General features: G+C 41.6%; 2 protein-coding genes across 2 annotated transcripts in view; both read left to right on the forward strand.

Annotated features, from left to right (window-relative positions):
- The window catches only part of LOC146548142 (ribonuclease inhibitor-like), a 74807-nt gene that overhangs the window by 33525 nt on the left and 24255 nt on the right, over positions 1-17027 (forward strand). The window lies entirely within an intron of this gene.
- On the forward strand, positions 1249-7953 carry LOC146548144 (NLR family CARD domain-containing protein 3-like). Its single transcript, XM_085266010.1, has 3 exons — positions 1249-1522; positions 5926-7696; positions 7776-7953. The coding sequence occupies exons 1-3, from the start codon at positions 1249-1251 to the stop codon at positions 7951-7953; spliced, it is 2223 nt and encodes a 740-aa protein (XP_085122136.1).

The raw sequence follows: 17027 nt of genomic DNA on the forward strand, positions 1-17027 counted from the left end.
AAAGGATCCTCTGATCTTGGAATGTTTCTCTCCGACACTCTCCACAATACTAAGGGGTTGGCAGTCCGTTATAATAAAACTCAGGACTGCATGGTCCAGAACAGACTTCCTAGGTGCTTGATTTCAAAATAATAAAACGCATGTTAATTAAAAAATGATGTTAAAGCAGTTCAGTGTCAATATAGGCCGACCTGTGTTCATTCTCGGTGTGTTTGTCTCCTCATTTTCATGTTTGGTTCTGTAATGCCTGAACACTGAGGAGGTGCTTTTGATTGTGTAACAAAGCTCAGCAGAATAGAAAATAAATAATTTACACTGCAAGTCACATTGCTGTTTTTCCTATTCTGATAGATTACACTGAAACAAAGACAGACAAACTATTCCCTTATTTGCAGTTAAAAGATCAAAATGATCCCACACAGCAGAAACATTTTTTTTTTCTTTCAAGCTCAATTTTGTTATGGAGAGATGTTTTTTTTTTGTTTTTTTATCTTTGCGAGAGTAATTTTGGTTTTTTGGGGGGTTTTTGGTGGCGACTCATCCCATTGACAGATGCAGATGCGGTACCTTTTAAACACAGTTTAGCGCGTTGGTAATGAGCGATACAGCAGCTGTATCGATCACGTGACTTTTTCTTAAAGCGACACACGCACCGATACAGGTTTCGCTCTGTGAGCTTGATACAAGCGTCGGTGCATCAGTGTTGCTGGACCCATCACTACTATATAGTGATGTGTTGTGGTGCTTTGCTCCCACCCCTTGTGTTCCGTGTTTTCGTCTTCCCTTCGTGTAATTCTTCATATTCGTGTACTGTTAGTTTTCCCAGTTTAGGTTTTTGCTTAGTTTCCATGCTCACCTTCGCCATTTCTGTTTGTATCACCATGTGATGAATAAACTCACTTGCATCTGAGCTGCCTGCATAAAGGGTCCTTTAATAATTTACACACGGCTCGCAAACCGTGACAAAAACACTGGAAAAATTGGGCTGTTCTAAAACGTTTGACGGGTAGTGTATATATTTAGTTTATATATTTTCTTTATTTATAATAGTTTGTTTTATATTGTAGCAAAGTGTTACTTGGATACTTCTCTATGTGCTTCTTCATGTGCAATTTTGTTGCATTCTGAGCCTTAGAAATTTATTGTGATGAACTGCTGTTAGAATCAAGTTAAATTCTGATAAATCAGACAATTACCTCTCCAGCTGTTGTTACAGTCTTTGTTTATCGGGTCCTTACAGGGTAAAAGATGACGACACTTAAAGAAATCCTTCTGGGGACTTTGAAGGATTTGGGACGTGATGACTTTGAAGAATTTAAGTGGCATCTGAAGAACGGGTCTGTAGAAGGTTTACCAGCAATCCCAGAGAGTGAACTGGAGAATGCAGAGAGGACGAACATAGTGGATCTGATGTTTGATACCTACTCTATCAACACTTTTGAAGTCACTAAAAATCTTTTGGGGAGGATAAACAGGAATGATCTGTTGGAGAATTTAAATAAAACCATCCCAGAACCCACAGGTAAGTCAGGGAATGACTAAACAAAAAATACATAAACAATAAAAACCTTAGTTAACATTACACAGGTGCCATTAAAATCCATATAAATAATAAATCCAAAGCACTTGCCAACACTTTCAGGAGTGAGAGACTGCAGAAAGCCAACAGTTTATGTTTTATGCATCTGCACAAATAACCTCCTGTGTACACATGAATATCTGCTCTTTGGGTTGGTTTGATTAAAATGGGACCAGCAGCAGGTTTTCTGCCCATTTTACAGATTTATATTGTCAGATTGGTTTTAGAGCTGTTTTATCAACATAAATGAGGCGACAACAACAGTTTGGGACACGTCACAAATATGATCAAAGTGCTTTCTCTTAAATCTATTTACCAGTTGAAGGTAAAGTTTAAAAAAATGGCTGCCATTTCTTTCTGCTGTTTGGAGACCCAAACAAAAAAATGCCCCCACAGTAAATGCTTTTTATTATGGTTTATAAACAGGACACTAAGGTGATTGGTCAAAGGTTGGAGGAAAGCCACAGTTCTCCTTATATGACTGAAATCCACCATTTCAGCTCATGTTTTTTCTTCTGCAGCTTTCTTGGAGATTCCACTTCAGCCTTCTGCTGGCAACGCTCCAGTTACCAAGCTTCCCTTAGGCAGCATCATTAGAAGACATAGCATACATTTACACTGCTATGCAGATGATACCCAGCTCCATCTGTCCATGAAGTCAGATAACACACACCAATTAGTTAAACTGCAGGAACGTCTTAAAGACATAAAGACCTGGATGGTCGCTAACTTTCTGCTTCTTAATTCAGATCAAACTGAGGTTATTGTACTCGGCCCTGAAAATCTTAGAAATATGGTATCTAAGCAGATTCTTACTCTGGATGGCATTACCTTGGCCTCCAGTAACGCTGTGAGGAACCTTGGAGTCATTTTTGACCAGGACATGTCCTTCAACGCACATATTAAACAAATATGCAAGACTGCTTTCTTCCATTTGTGCAACATCTCTAAAGTTAGAAATATCCTGTCTCAGAGTGATGCTGAAAAACTAGTTCTGTCATGGTCCTGGGTCGTTCAGCGTTTTGTTTCATTTTTGGTATCACCTTGTGTACTTTGTGTTAATTCTGATTTTGTATTAGTTCTTAGGTTGATCTCTACCTGTGTCTTTCCTCTGTGTTCTGTTCGTGTCCCCGAGTTTGTGTTGTAAAACAGTCTGTTTCCTGTTTTACTTTGAAGGTTTGTGTCTCGTCTTGTGAATTAGGATCAGCTGTGCTCCCCTCCTGTGTGTCATTCCCTCATTACCTTGTGTGTATTTATAGTATGTGTCTGCCTGTGTTCCTCGTTGTGTCGTCTGCATTACTGTGTTAATCAGTGTTACTACTCGTCTCTCTATCCAGCCTTCTTTGTGTCATCTCTGTGTATTCCCCGCTGTCCTTATGTTTTCAGGTTTGTCTGTTACAGTGGCTTGCAAAAGTATTCGGCCCCCTTGAACTTTTCCACATTTTGTCACATTACAGCCACAAACATGAATCAGTTTTATTTGAATTCCAGGTGAAAGACCAACACAAAGCGGTGCACACGTGAGAAGTGGAATGAGAATCATACATGACTCCAAACATTTTTTACAAATAAATAACTGCAAAGTGGGGTGTGCGTAATTATTCAGCCCCCTTTGGTTTGAGTGCAGTCAGTTGCACATAGACGTTGCCTGATGAGTGCTAATGACTAAATAGAGTGCACCTGTGTGTAATCGAACAAGGCCGAACAAGGAGAGTGCTGATCCGAAATGCAGCCAAGAGGCCCATGGTGACTCTGGACGAGCTGCAGAGATCTACAGCTCAGGTGGGGGAATTATTAGTCGTGCACTGCACAAAGTTGGCCTTTATGGAAGAGTGGCAAGAAGAAAGCCATTGTTAACAGAAAACCATAAGAAGTCCCGTTTGCAGTTTGCCACAAGCCATGTGGGGGACACAGCAAACATGTGGAAGAAGGTGCTCAGGTCAGATGAGACCAAAATGGAACTTATTGTTCAAAATGCAAAACGCTATGTGTGGTGGAAAACTAACACTGCACATGACTCTGAACACACCATCCCCACTGTCAAATATGGTGGTGGCAGCATCATGCTCTGGGGGTGCTTCTCTTCAGCAGGGACAGGGAAGCTGGTCAGAGTTGATGGGAAGATGGATGGAGCCAAATACAGGGCAATCTTGGAAGAAAACCTCTTGGAGTCTGCAAAAGACTTGAGACTGGGGCGGAGGTTCCCCTTCCAGCAGGACAACGACCCTGAACATAAAGCCAGGGCAACAATGGAGTGGTTTAAAACAAAACATGTCCATGTGTTAGAACGGCCCAGTCAAAGTCCAGATCTAAATCCAATCCAGAATCTGTGGCAAGATCTGAAAACTGCTGTTCACAAACGCTGCCCATCTAATCTGCCTGAGCTGGAGCTGTTTTGCAAAGAAGAATGGGCAAGAATTTCAGTCTGTAGATGTGCAAAGCTGGTAGAGACATACCCTAAAAGACTGGCAGCTGGAACTGCAGCAAAAGCTGGTTCTACAAAGTATTGACTCAGGGGGCTGAATAATTACGCACACCCCACTTTGCAGTTATTTATTTGTACAAAATGTTTGGAATGATGTATGATTTTCGTTCCACTTCTCACGTGTGCACCACTTTGTGTTGGTCTTTCACCTGGAATTCCACTAACATTGATTCATGTTTGTGGCTGTAATGTGACAAAATGTGGAAAAGTTCAAGGGGGCCGAATACTTTTGCAAGCCACTGTAGTTTTTCCAGTTTAGGTTTATGTTTAGTTCTGCCCTCACCTTGGTTTGTTCACTGTAAATAAAACCTCACTCGCATCTCCACCACTGTCTGCAACTTGGGTCCTCATTTAACTCCACCGCACGACTGCTGCCCCAGCCGTGACAAGTTTATGCATTTATTACGTCAAGGCTGGACGACTGTAATTCATTATTATCAGCAAGTCCTAAAAACTCGCTGAAAAGGCTTCAGTTAATCCAAAATGCTGCAGCAAGAGTCCTGACAGGGACTAGAAAGAGAGAGCAGATTTCTCCTGTATCGACTTCCTGTTAAATCCAGAATTGAATTCAAAATCCTGCTCCTCACATACAAGGTCTTAAATAATCAGGCCCCATCTTATCTTAATGACCTTGTAGTACCATATCCCCCTATTAGAGCACTTCGCTCTCGCTCTGCAGGCCTACTTGTTGTTCACAGAGTATTTAAAAGTAGAATGGGAGGCAGAGCCTTCAGTTTTCAGGACCCAAAAAGATAGTTGGGGTTTTTTCTGTTGTATTATTGTAGGTTCTTTATCTTACAATATAAAGCACATTGGGGTGACTGTTGTTGTTATTTGGAGGAATTAATAAAAAAAACTTTTATACTTGAAATTCTTTCATTTATTCTACATATTTATTCATCACTGGCTCCATAGTGTTGTTTATGTAATATGTGAAATGTTGCTAGTATTGATTTGGTGCTGTATAAATAAACATAATTAAATCAAATGTGTCTCTATAAAACCTGCCCTCAGTTATAACCCAAGTGTCAGGGCTCAATGGCTCATGAAAAGGAATGGAGTCAAGCACAGAACCAAAAAACGGAGGCTGAGTGACTTTTAACAGAAATGTATTTTACTAGATTTCTTGACGGAGAAAGCTGAATCACGGCTAAATTCAACAGCAAGCGAGGTATTATGAGAAGTGCAGAGCTGAGGCCAGAACATAAGCTGAGGCAGGTCAAAGGAACAACAGGGGCAGAATCGGGCGAATAGAAACTATCCAGGATCACTGGAACAAAGGAGATAATAATCAGAGTGGTCCACAGTGTAGTGAATGAGTCCAAGATTTAAAAACTAAGAGGTGTTACGTGGCTGCAGGTGGAGATCAGCTGGAGGAGGAGATGAATTAAATCTGGGTACAGAGTGAGATGTGGGTGCACAGGGAGGCAGGCAGGTGAGGATGGCAGTTTGCAAGAGTGAGTTTTCCCAGCAGTGGCAGGCCAGAATCCTGAGGCGTGACTTATGGCGAGAGTTGGAAGATGTATCCAGGTGCCGACTAGGGAACAGGAAAAGAGGGTTACGCGAAACAAGCTGAGGAGCACAAGACAAAATGTGAGGCAGAGAACTGACTGTGGTAAGCAGACAATCTGGAGAAGGTTCATTGTGAGTGCTGCTCATAGATACTGCCGGAGTAATTGGCAACAGGTGAGGAGCACGGAGGAGTGAGGAGGGCTCCACCCAGGCGAGGAGAGCTGATGCTGTGGAAAGTTACTCAGACTCACCCGGATCATGACACCAAGAGTCCAGTGAACTGAACACATAACCACAGTAACCAGAATGCAGTTTTCTCATTTGTGTCATTTGCTGTTTATTCATGCAGAGATTCTCACTGAGTGTCAGCTCAAACTCAAGTCAAAATTGAAAAAGAAGTTCCAGTGTGTGCTCGAGGGGATTTCTACAACAGAAAACCCGACCCTCCTGAGTCAGTTCTACACAGAGCTCTATATCACAGGGGGAGGGACTGCAGAGGTTAATGATGAACATGAGGTCAGACAGATTGAAACAGCATCCAGGAAACCAGACAGACCAGAAACAACCATCAGACAAGAAGACATCTTTAAACTCCCACCTGGAAGAGATAAACCAATCAGAACAGTGCTGACAATGGGAGTGGCTGGCATTGGGAAAACAGTCCTAACACAGAAGTTCACTCTGGACTGGGCTGAAGACAAAGCCAACCAGGACATCCAGTTCATGTTTCCATTCACTTTCAGAGAGCTGAATCTGCTGAAAGAGGAAAAGTTCAGCTTGGTGGAACTTGTTCATCACATCTTTACTGAAACCAAAAAAGCAGGAATCTACATCTTTGAAGACTTCCAGGTTGTGTTCATCTTTGATGGTCTGGATGAGTGTCGACCTCCTCTGGACTTCCACAAAACTACAATCCTGACTGACCCTAGAAAGTCCACCTCAGTGGATGTGCTGCTGATAAACCTCATCAGGGGGAAACTGCTTCCCTCTGCTCGCCTCTGGATAACCACACGACCTGCAGCAGCCAATCAGATCCCTCCTGACTGTGTTGGCGTGGTGACAGAGGTCAGAGGGTTCACTGACCCACAGAAGGAGGAGTACTTCAGGAAGAGATTCAGAGATGAGGAGCAGGCCAGCAGCATCATCTCCCACATCAAGACATCACGAAGCCTCCACATCATGTGCCACATCCCAGTCTTCTGCTGGATCACTGCTACAGTTCTGGAGTTTGTCATGAAGAACAAAGAGAGCAAAGATCTGCCTAAGACTCTCACAGAGCTCTACCTACGCCTTGTGCTATTTCACCTAAAAACGAAGGACATCAAGTATGATGGAGGAGCTGAGACAGAGTCGTGCAGGAAGATCATTGAGTCTCTGGGAAAACTGGCCTTTGATCAGCTGCAGAAAGGAAACCTGATCTTCTATGAATCAGACCTGACAGAGTGTGGCATCGATATCAGAGCAGCCTCAGTGTACTCAGGAGTGTTCACACAGATCTTTAAAGCTGATGAGTGTCACATGTTCAACAACGTTGTTTACTGTTTCGTCCATCTGAGCATTCAGGAGTTCTTTGCTGCTCTTCATGTCTATCTGACCTTCATCAACTCTGGAGTCAACCTGCTTAAGAAACAATCTCCTCTCTTTAAAATCTTCCAGAAAACACTTACTGTAAAAGACTTCTACCAGAGTGCTGTGGACAAAGCCTTAGAGAGTCCAAATGGACACCTGGACTTGTTCCTCCGCTTCCTCCTGGGTCTTTCACTGCAGACCAATCAGGATCTCCTATGCATGCTGACACAGACAGGAAGTAGCTCACAGACCAATCAGGAAACAGTTCACTACATCAAGAAGAAGCTCAGTGGGAAACTGTCTGCAGAGAAAAGCATCAACCTGTTCCACTGTCTGAATGAACTGGATGATCGTTCTCTAGTGGAGGAGATCCAACAGTCCCTGAGATCAGGACGTCTCTCCACAGATCAACTGTCTCCTGCTCAGTGGTCGGCTCTGGTCTTCATCTTACTGTCATCAGATCTGGATGAGTTCGACCTGGAGAAATACTCCCGTTCAGAGGAGGCATTTTTGAAGCTGCTGCCAGTGGCCAAAGCATCCAAGAAAGTGCTGTAAGTGAATCTATGAACAAATATGTTTAATAATGCTAGATGAATAAAAGAATATGTCTCCATTGTTATTCTTCCTCAGGCTGAGAGATTGTAAACTCTCAAAAAGAAGCTTTGAAGCTTTGTCTGAAATTCTCAGCTCCCCATCCAATCATCTGAGAGAGCTGGACCTGAGCTCGAACAAGCTGCAGGATTCAGAATTGGATTTGCTGTGTGTTGGACTAAAGAGTCCTGACTGTAAACTTGAAACTCTCAGGTAAGGATACAGACGTTTTGACACTTTTTGACTCTTAAATCTGTAAGTTTATCTTGATGCGGACGTTCAAAGTCAGCACAATTTTCCTTTTAAGTTCCTGAGTTTATATTTTTGACTGTCAGGTTGTCTGGACAGATGTTTTTATTTTATTTTATTTTTTTACTTGTCCCTAAAGTCAGAACTAAACCCACATGTAGATGACTTTCTGTTACTGGAGCAGCCTTCCTGAAGACAGCAGTGTGTTTTCATGCTTTTAAAGCCAAACTCACCTTTCAGACCTGGCTTTCATTTATTATCTATTTTTGTTTGTTTATTATATATTTATTTCTACTGTTTAACTACTGCTCACATCTTTTATCCTCCTTTTTAATTGTTCATTTCTTTTTACCCAGTGTTTCTATATTGCACTTTGTATTTGTCTATATTTATCATGCACTACTTTGCTCATTTATTGTTTGGTTTTAATGTTATTAAATTCCGGTTCTTTTGGTATTCGTTATGGCCAAAAAGACACGGCTCAAAAGTGGTCTTTTTACTTTTTAAGTTATTAAATTTGTAACTGTGATTTGTGTGTGTGACAGAGAGGCACTGCTAGGGATTTTTGACACAAGTTGTTCTTGTAAAATCAGTCTGTGAAGGTTCTCAGACATCCAGGTCACCGTAGTCTAAGGAGCTTGGAAAGAAAAGCGTCTGGACTTCTTTAAGTTTCCTTGAAGATGTTTCACCTCTTATGAGAGAAGCGTCTTCAGTTCTAAGGGTCAAATGGTGGAGTGGGGCAGTCAGTGAAAGGGCAATGGTAGTGTCTCAGGGTTTGTATGTTTGGGGGGTTCAGAGGGAAAAGATGAATGCAGGTCTGGAGTTGGTGTGTGAGAGCAGGGAGTGAATCTGATCAAACATGAGTGTCATGAAGCCTGTTTGCAGTTATTTGCACTGTTTTCCACTCTGGATGTTGTTTCTGTTCAGCTGTGAGTAGAAAAGGCTCCATTCTACAACCTGTTTGTGTTAGTTGTTCAATAGAAACATTATTTTGTGCTGATGTTGCACTTCTTTTATTCACAACCAGAGTTTTTGAAGTCTGCATCAGACTGATTTAAATGACTTTTGAATATTACTTTAAATACTTAGATTTAAAGTTCTGAAAAAAGTTTAAATACAAAGATCAGTATTGTCTAATGTTTTGGCTGCAATGTGTTTTTGCAGACAGGTATAACAGAACAGCTTTAGTGTTTAGATTTTTTAAACTTGAGTATGAACTTATACAAAATGCAGCAAGATATTAAAAAAAAAAGTGGCATCGTTCCATCTCTGCTTTGATTAGAGACACAGCTCTAATCAAAGAGGTGGTCCGCTTGCCTCCGCCCCAGAGAGAAGGGTTACATCTCCTGGGTTTAGGTGTTTTCCAATTTGTCATCATTTTGAAAAGTTTACATTTCTTCAGTGTTGAGCAGCAGAAATGAGACTTTCCTATCAGAGGTCATTTTTGAAAAAATTAGGTAAATCAACCATGAAAACCATGAATCAACATGTGAACATGGCATGGCAAAATACATTTATATTAAACATCGATTCAGGATTGAATGAATCAACATCGTTTTATTCAAATTAAAACCATTTAAATGGGAACATGAATTTTTTACAGCCGCCTCTAATGCTGGGTAATGTCAGCTGGTCCATGTGCAGCTGGCTGTGAGGCTCAGGGAGCGTCTACAAAGTGCAACACTGAAAGAACATCATCCATAAATATTGAGTAAGAACTGGACTCTCATACAGCGAGACTCAAATGCCTTTAAACATCAGCTTATCCTGCTGATCCAAGTCCAACACTGAGTTTGTAAAAACATGTTTGTCAATCATTTTGTTTGGTTTCTGAGGAAAAAGATTCAATAACTTGCTGCTAATACACAACATTTCATCATATTTCCTCATAACCCTCTTTTGTCTGACCATTTGATCCCATTTGAATTTGCAATAAAGGATCCACAGAGTTTGGTGACAATAATGACAGTAGATGTTTGTGTGAAAGTGCTGAAAGCAAATGAGTGTGTGATGTTCTTTCAGTGTTGCACTTTGTAGACGCTCCCTGAGCACTGGTCTCACAGCCAGCTGCACATAGAGACCAGTGTTGTTAGTCCAGGTCAGAAGATGACTTGTTGGAATGAAAATGAGCTTGTAGTTTGTCTGCTTTAATAATGTGACTGGAAAAAGGTGTTGGACTTCAAATATGTCCATTTCTGTCACACTTCACCTTTAAAAGTGAAGCCATGTGGTTCCTGGAAGGAAAAACACGACTTTTTCAAGTCTTTGTCCTGTTTTTATGAGAAATGTACGACTTTAATGTGAAACATTCAGAGTTTTTTCTCTTGTTGTGTTTGTTTGAAGCTGCTTCCTGTTGGCTTCAGCTGTTTGGAGTTTCCATTTTCTAAACTTCTGCATTCTGAACCTTCTTCAGCTCTGAACAGATGATGAAACACTGAATGATTTCAAGCACTTTGTCTAATAAACTTACATCTTTCATTCTTTATACAGATTGTGGAGCTGTGGTTTGTCAGAGATCAGCTGTGATTATCTGGCAGCAGCACTGAAGTCCAACCCCTCCCATCTGAGACAGCTGGACCTGAGCTCCAACAACAAGCTGCAGGATCCAGGAGTGAAGCATCTGTGTGGTTTCCTGGAGAGTCCAGGATGTAAACTTGAAACTCTGAGGTCAGTCAGCATGTTTTAGTTGTGCTGAGATGAATATGATGTGAAAGTTGTGCTGACACTAAACTGCAGACATCAGGCTGATATTATACTGATCCACACTGAGGATCTTCATGGTAAAGTCTGTTTTCTTCTTCTCTGGTTTAGTCCATTGACTGCAGCAGAACAATGTTCACATTTCAAACAGTGATACTCAACGTATGGCCCGCGGCCCACACGCGGCCTGCCCACCTTTCCTGATTCAGAGAGAGGGGACCCTGATTAACTGTGTAGCTTCTTCCTCACAGTTCTAAGTATCAGACACAACAATGAATAATCCACAGCTGACTGTCTTTAGAGGGTCAAAGGTCACGGCACACAGCAGACAGTCAGAAATATTCTAACTCTGATCATTTATCAGTTGTGACACTGTGAGACTTGATCAGAGGTGTGATCATCACAGCAGAGGCCTTTGTGTCAAAGTCACTGAGGATCAAACAGAAACACATGAAGCAGATTTTCCTCTTCTGGCTTTTTATAGCAGATAACCTTCAAAATATTCTGCAGTCGATCAAAAACTGAAGCAAACCATGAAGCAACATGTGAACATGAGCTGATGCTGCTGAAGTGAAGCAAAGTTACAGAGGTTTGATTACAGACACAGCTGAGAGTTTGTAATCTGTCATCATTTTAAAAAGTTTCCATGGAACAGCAGAAATGAGGCTTTACTGTCAGAGGCCGACAGCACTGAACACAACAGCAGACTGGTGGCTAATAAACAGTGAATGATGCAGAAACAGATGTTTGAAGCTGTTCTTGGAGTACACTGAGAGAGAGAGAGCTGTGCAGGCAGGAACAGCCAAAGTCAGAGAGAATTCATGAGCATATTGATCAAACGTGAAGCAGAGTTTGGATCTTCTTTTGCTGCTGCTTCACTCAGTTTTGGTTGGAGACAGATGAAACCTGCAGCTTCAGGATCTGTGAGCTGTCCACTTTCAGCCCCGACGGCGTGTCCGTGTACGTGCCGTCGAGTGAACGATCCACGCTCTGTGTTTCCATCTTTGTGTGTTTAGCTGCTCTCATTTACTGTTTTAGCTGTTTGCTGCTTGTTGAAATAGTTTGTGAGCTTTAACCTGAGATTCTGGCAAAATACATTTATATTAAACATCGATTCAGGATTGAATGAATCAACATCGTTTTATTCAAATTAAAACCATTTAAATGGGAACATGAATTTTTTACAGCCGCCTCTAATGCTGGGTAATGTCAGCTGGTCCATGTGCAGCTGGCTGTGAGGCTCAGGGAGCGTCTACAAAGTGCAACACTGAAAGAACATCATCCATAAATATTGAGTAAGAACTGGACTCTCATACAGCGAGACTCAAATGCCTTTAAACATCAGCTTATCCTGCTGATCCAAGTCCAACACTGAGTTTGTAAAAACATGTTTGTCAATCATTTTGTTTGGTTTCTGAGGAAAAAGATTCAATAACTTGCTGCTAATACACAACATTTCATCATATTTCCTCATAACCCTCTTTTGTCTGACCATTTGATCCCATTTGAATTTGCAATAAAGGATCCACAGAGTTTGGTGACAATAATGACAGTAGATGTTTGTGTGAAAGTGCTGGAAGCAAATGAGTGTGTGATGTTCTTTCAGTGTTGCACTTTGTAGACGCTCCCTGAGCACTGGTCTCACAGCCAGCTGCACATAGAGACCAGTGTTGTTAGTCCAGGTCAGAAGATGACTTGTTGGAATGAAAATGAGCTTGTAGTTTGTCTGCTTTAATAATGTGACTGGAAAAAGGTGTTGGACTTCAAATATGTCCATTTCTGTCACACTTCACCTTTAAAAGTGAAGCCATGTGGTTCCTGGAAGGAAAAACACGACTTTTTCAAGTCTTTGTCCTGTTTTTATGAGAAATGTACGACTTTAATGTGAAACATTCAGAGTTTTTTCTCTTGTTGTGTTTGTTTGAAGCTGCTTCCTGTTGGCTTCAGCTGTTTGGAGTTTCCATTTTCTAAACTTCTACATTCTGAACCTTCTTCAGCTCTGAACAGATGATGAAACACTGAATGATTTCAAGCACTTTGTCTAATAAACTTACATCTTTCATTCTTTATACAGATTGTGGAGCTGTGGTTTGTCAGAGATCAGCTGTGATTATCTGGCAGCAGCACTGAAGTCCAACCCCTCCCATCTGAGACAGCTGGACCTGAGCTCCAACAACAAGCTGCAGGATCCAGGAGTGAAGCATCTGTGTGGTTTCCTGGAGAGTCCAGGATGTAAACTTGAAACTCTGAGGTCAGTCAGCATGTTTTAGTTGTGCTGAGATGAATATGATGTGAAAGTTGTGCTGACACTAAACTGCAGACATCAGGCTGATATTATACTGATCCACACTGAGGATCTTCATGGTAAAGTCTGTTTTCTTCTTCTCTGGTTTAGTCCATTGACTGCAGCAGAACAATGTTCACATTTCAAACAGTGATACTCAACGTATGGCCCGCGGCCCACACGCGGCCTGCCCACCTTTCCTGATTCAGAGAGAGGGGACCCTGATTAACTGTGTAGCTTCTTCCTCACAGTTCTAAGTATCAGACACAACAATGAATAATCCACAGCTGACTGTCTTTAGAGGGTCAAAGGTCACGGCACACAGCAGACAGTCAGAAATATTCTAACTCTGATCATTTATCAGTTGTGACACTGTGAGACTTGATCAGAGGTGTGATCATCACAGCAGAGGCCTTTGTGTCAAAGTCACTGAGGATCAAACAGAAACACATGAAGCAGATTTTCCTCTTCTGGCTTTTTATAGCAGATAACCTTCAAAATATTCTGCAGTCGATCAAAAACTGAAGCAAACCATGAAGCAACATGTGAACATGAGCTGATGCTGCTGAAGTGAAGCAAAGTTACAGAGGTTTGATTACAGACACAGCTGAGAGTTTGTAATCTGTCATCATTTTAAAAAGTTTCCATGGAACAGCAGAAATGAGGCTTTACTGTCAGAGGCCGACAGCACTGAACACAACAGCAGACTGGTGGCTAATAAACAGTGAATGATGCAGAAACAGATGTTTGAAGCTGTTCTTGGAGTACACTGAGAGAGAGAGAGCTGTGCAGGCAGGAACAGCCAAAGTCAGAGAGAATTCATGAGCATATTGATCAAACGTGAAGCAGAGTTTGGATCTTCTTTTGCTGCTGCTTCACTCAGTTTTGGTTGGAGACAGATGAAACCTGCAGCTTCAGGATCTGTGAGCTGTCCACTTTCAGCCCCGACGGCGTGTCCGTGTACGTGCCGTCGAGTGAACGATCCACGCTCTGTGTTTCCATCTTTGTGTGTTTAGCTGCTCTCATTTACTGTTTTAGCTGTTTGCTGCTTGTTGAAATAGTTTGTGAGCTTTAACCTGAGATTCTGGCAAAATACATTTATATTAAACATCGATTCAGGATTGAATGAATCAACATCGTTTTATTCAAATTAAAACCATTTAAATGGGAACATGAATTTTTTACAGCCGCCTCTAATGCTGGGTAATGTCAGCTGGTCCATGTGCAGCTGGCTGTGAGGCTCAGGGAGCGTCTACAAAGTGCAACACTGAAAGAACATCATCCATAAATATTGAGTAAGAACTGGACTCTCATACAGCGAGACTCAAATGTCTTTAAACATCAGCTTATCCTGCTGATCCAAGTCCAACACTGAGTTTGTAAAAACATGTTTGTCAATCATTTTGTTTGGTTTCTGAGGAAAAAGATTCAATAACTTGCTGCTAATACACAACATTTCATCATATTTCCTCATAACCCTCTTTTGTCTGACCATTTGATCCCATTTGAATTTGCAATAAAGGATCCACAGAGTTTGGTGACAATAATGACAGTAGATGTTTGTGTGAAAGTGCTGGAAGCAAATGAGTGTGTGATGTTCTTTCAGTGTTGCACTTTGTAGACGCTCCCTGAGCACTGGTCTCACAGCCAGCTGCACATAGAGACCAGTGTTGTTAGTCCAGGTCAGAAGATGACTTGTTGGAATGAAAATGAGCTTGTAGTTTGTCTGCTTTAATAATGTGACTGGAAAAAGGTGTTGGACTTCAAATATGTCCATTTCTGTCACACTTCACCTTTAAAAGTGAAGCCATGTGGTTCCTGGAAGGAAAAACACGACTTTTTCAAGTCTTTGTCCTGTTTTTATGAGAAATGTACGACTTTAATGTGAAACATTCAGAGTTTTTTCTCTTGTTGTGTTTGTTTGAAGCTGCTTCCTGTTGGCTTCAGCTGTTTGGAGTTTCCATTTTCTAAACTTCTACATTCTGAACCTTCTTCAGCTCTGAACAGATGATGAAACACTGAATGATTTCAAGCACTTTGTCTAATAAACTTACATCTTTCATTCTTTATACAGATTGTGGGACTGTGGTTTGTCAGAGATCAGCTGTGATTATCTGGCAGCAGCACTGAAGTCCAACCCCTCCCATCTGAGACAGCTGGACCTGAGCTCCAACAACAAGCTGCAGGATCCAGGAGTGAAGCATCTGTGTGGTTTCCTGGAGAGTCCAGGATGTAAACTTGAAACTCTGAGGTCAGTCAGCATGTTTTAGTTGTGCTGAGATGAATATGATGTGAAAGTTGTGCTGACACTAAACTGCAGACATCAGGCTGATATTATACTGATCCACACTGAGGATCTTCATGGTAAAGTCTGTTTTCTTCTTCTCTGGTTTAGTCCATTGACTGCAGCAGAACAATGTTCACATTTCAAACAGTGATACTCAACGTATGGCCCGCGGCCCACACGCGGCCTGCCCACCTTTCCTGATTCAGAGAGAGGGGACCCTGATTAACTGTGTAGCTTCTTCCTCACAGTTCTAAGTATCAGACACAACAATGAATAATCCACAGCTGACTGTCTTTAGAGGGTCAAAGGTCACGGCACACAGCAGACAGTCAGAAATATTCTAACTCTGATCATTTATCAGTTGTGACACTGTGAGACTTGATCAGAGGTGTGATCATCACAGCAGAGGCCTTTGTGTCAAAGTCACTGAGGATCAAACAGAAACACATGAAGCAGATTTTCCTCTTCTGGCTTTTTATAGCAGATAACCTTCAAAATATTCTGCAGTCGATCAAAAACTGAAGCAAACCATGAAGCAACATGTGAACATGAGCTGATGCTGCTGAAGTGAAGCAAAGTTACAGAGGTTTGATTACAGACACAGCTGAGAGTTTGTAATCTGTCATCATTTTAAAAAGTTTCCATGGAACAGCAGAAATGAGGCTTTACTGTCAGAGGCCGACAGCACTGAACACAACAGCAGACTGGTGGCTAATAAACAGTGAATGATGCAGAAACAGATGTTTGAAGCTGTTCTTGGAGTACACTGAGAGAGAGAGAGCTGTGCAGGCAGGAACAGCCAAAGTCAGAGAGAATTCATGAGCATATTGATCAAACGTGAAGCAGAGTTTGGATCTTCTTTTGCTGCTGCTTCACTCAGTTTTGGTTGGAGACAGATGAAACCTGCAGCTTCAGGATCTGTGAGCTGTCCACTTTCAGCCCCGACGGCGTGTCCGTGTACGTGCCGTCGAGTGAACAATCCACGCTCTGTGTTTCCATCTTTGTGTGTTTAGCTGCTCTCATTTACTGTTTTAGCTGTTTGCTGCTTGTTGAAATAGTTTGTGAGCTTTAACCTGAGATTCTGGCAAAATACATTTATATTAAACATCGATTCAGGATTGAATGAATCAACATCGTTTTATTCAAATTAAAACCATTTAAATGGGAACATGAATTTTTTACAGCCGCCTCTAATGCTGGGTAATGTCAGCTGGTCCATGTGCAGCTGGCTGTGAGGCTCAGGGAGCGTCTACAAAGTGCAACACTGAAAGAACATCATCCATAAATATTGAGTAAGAACTGGACTCTCATACAGCGAGACTCAAATGTCTTTAAACATCAGCTTATCCTGCTGATCCAAGTCCAACACTGAGTTTGTAAAAACATGTTTGTCAATCATTTTGTTTGGTTTCTGAGGAAAAAGATTCAATAACTTGCTGCTAATACACAACATTTCATCATATTTCCTCATAACCCTCTTTTGTCTGACCATTTGATCCCATTTGAATTTGCAATAAAGGATCCACAGAGTTTGGTGACAATAATGACAGTAGATGTTTGTGTGAAAGTGCTGGAAGCAAATGAGTGTGTGATGTTCTTTCAGTGTTGCACTTTGTAGACGCTCCCTGAGCACTGGTCTCACAGCCAGCTGCACATAGAGACCAGTGTTGTTAGTCCAGGTCAGAAGATGACTTGTTGGAATGAAAATGAGCTTGTAGTTTGTCTGCTTTAATAATGTGACTGGAAAAAGGTGTTGGACTTCAAATATGTC

Source organism: Mchenga conophoros, linkage group LG23 (assembly GCF_057382185.1).
Source record: "Mchenga conophoros isolate Kocher_MC1m ecotype Shallow Benthic linkage group LG23, M_conophoros_male_GT1.1, whole genome shotgun sequence".
Taxonomy (NCBI): Eukaryota; Metazoa; Chordata; class Actinopteri; order Cichliformes; family Cichlidae; genus Mchenga; species Mchenga conophoros.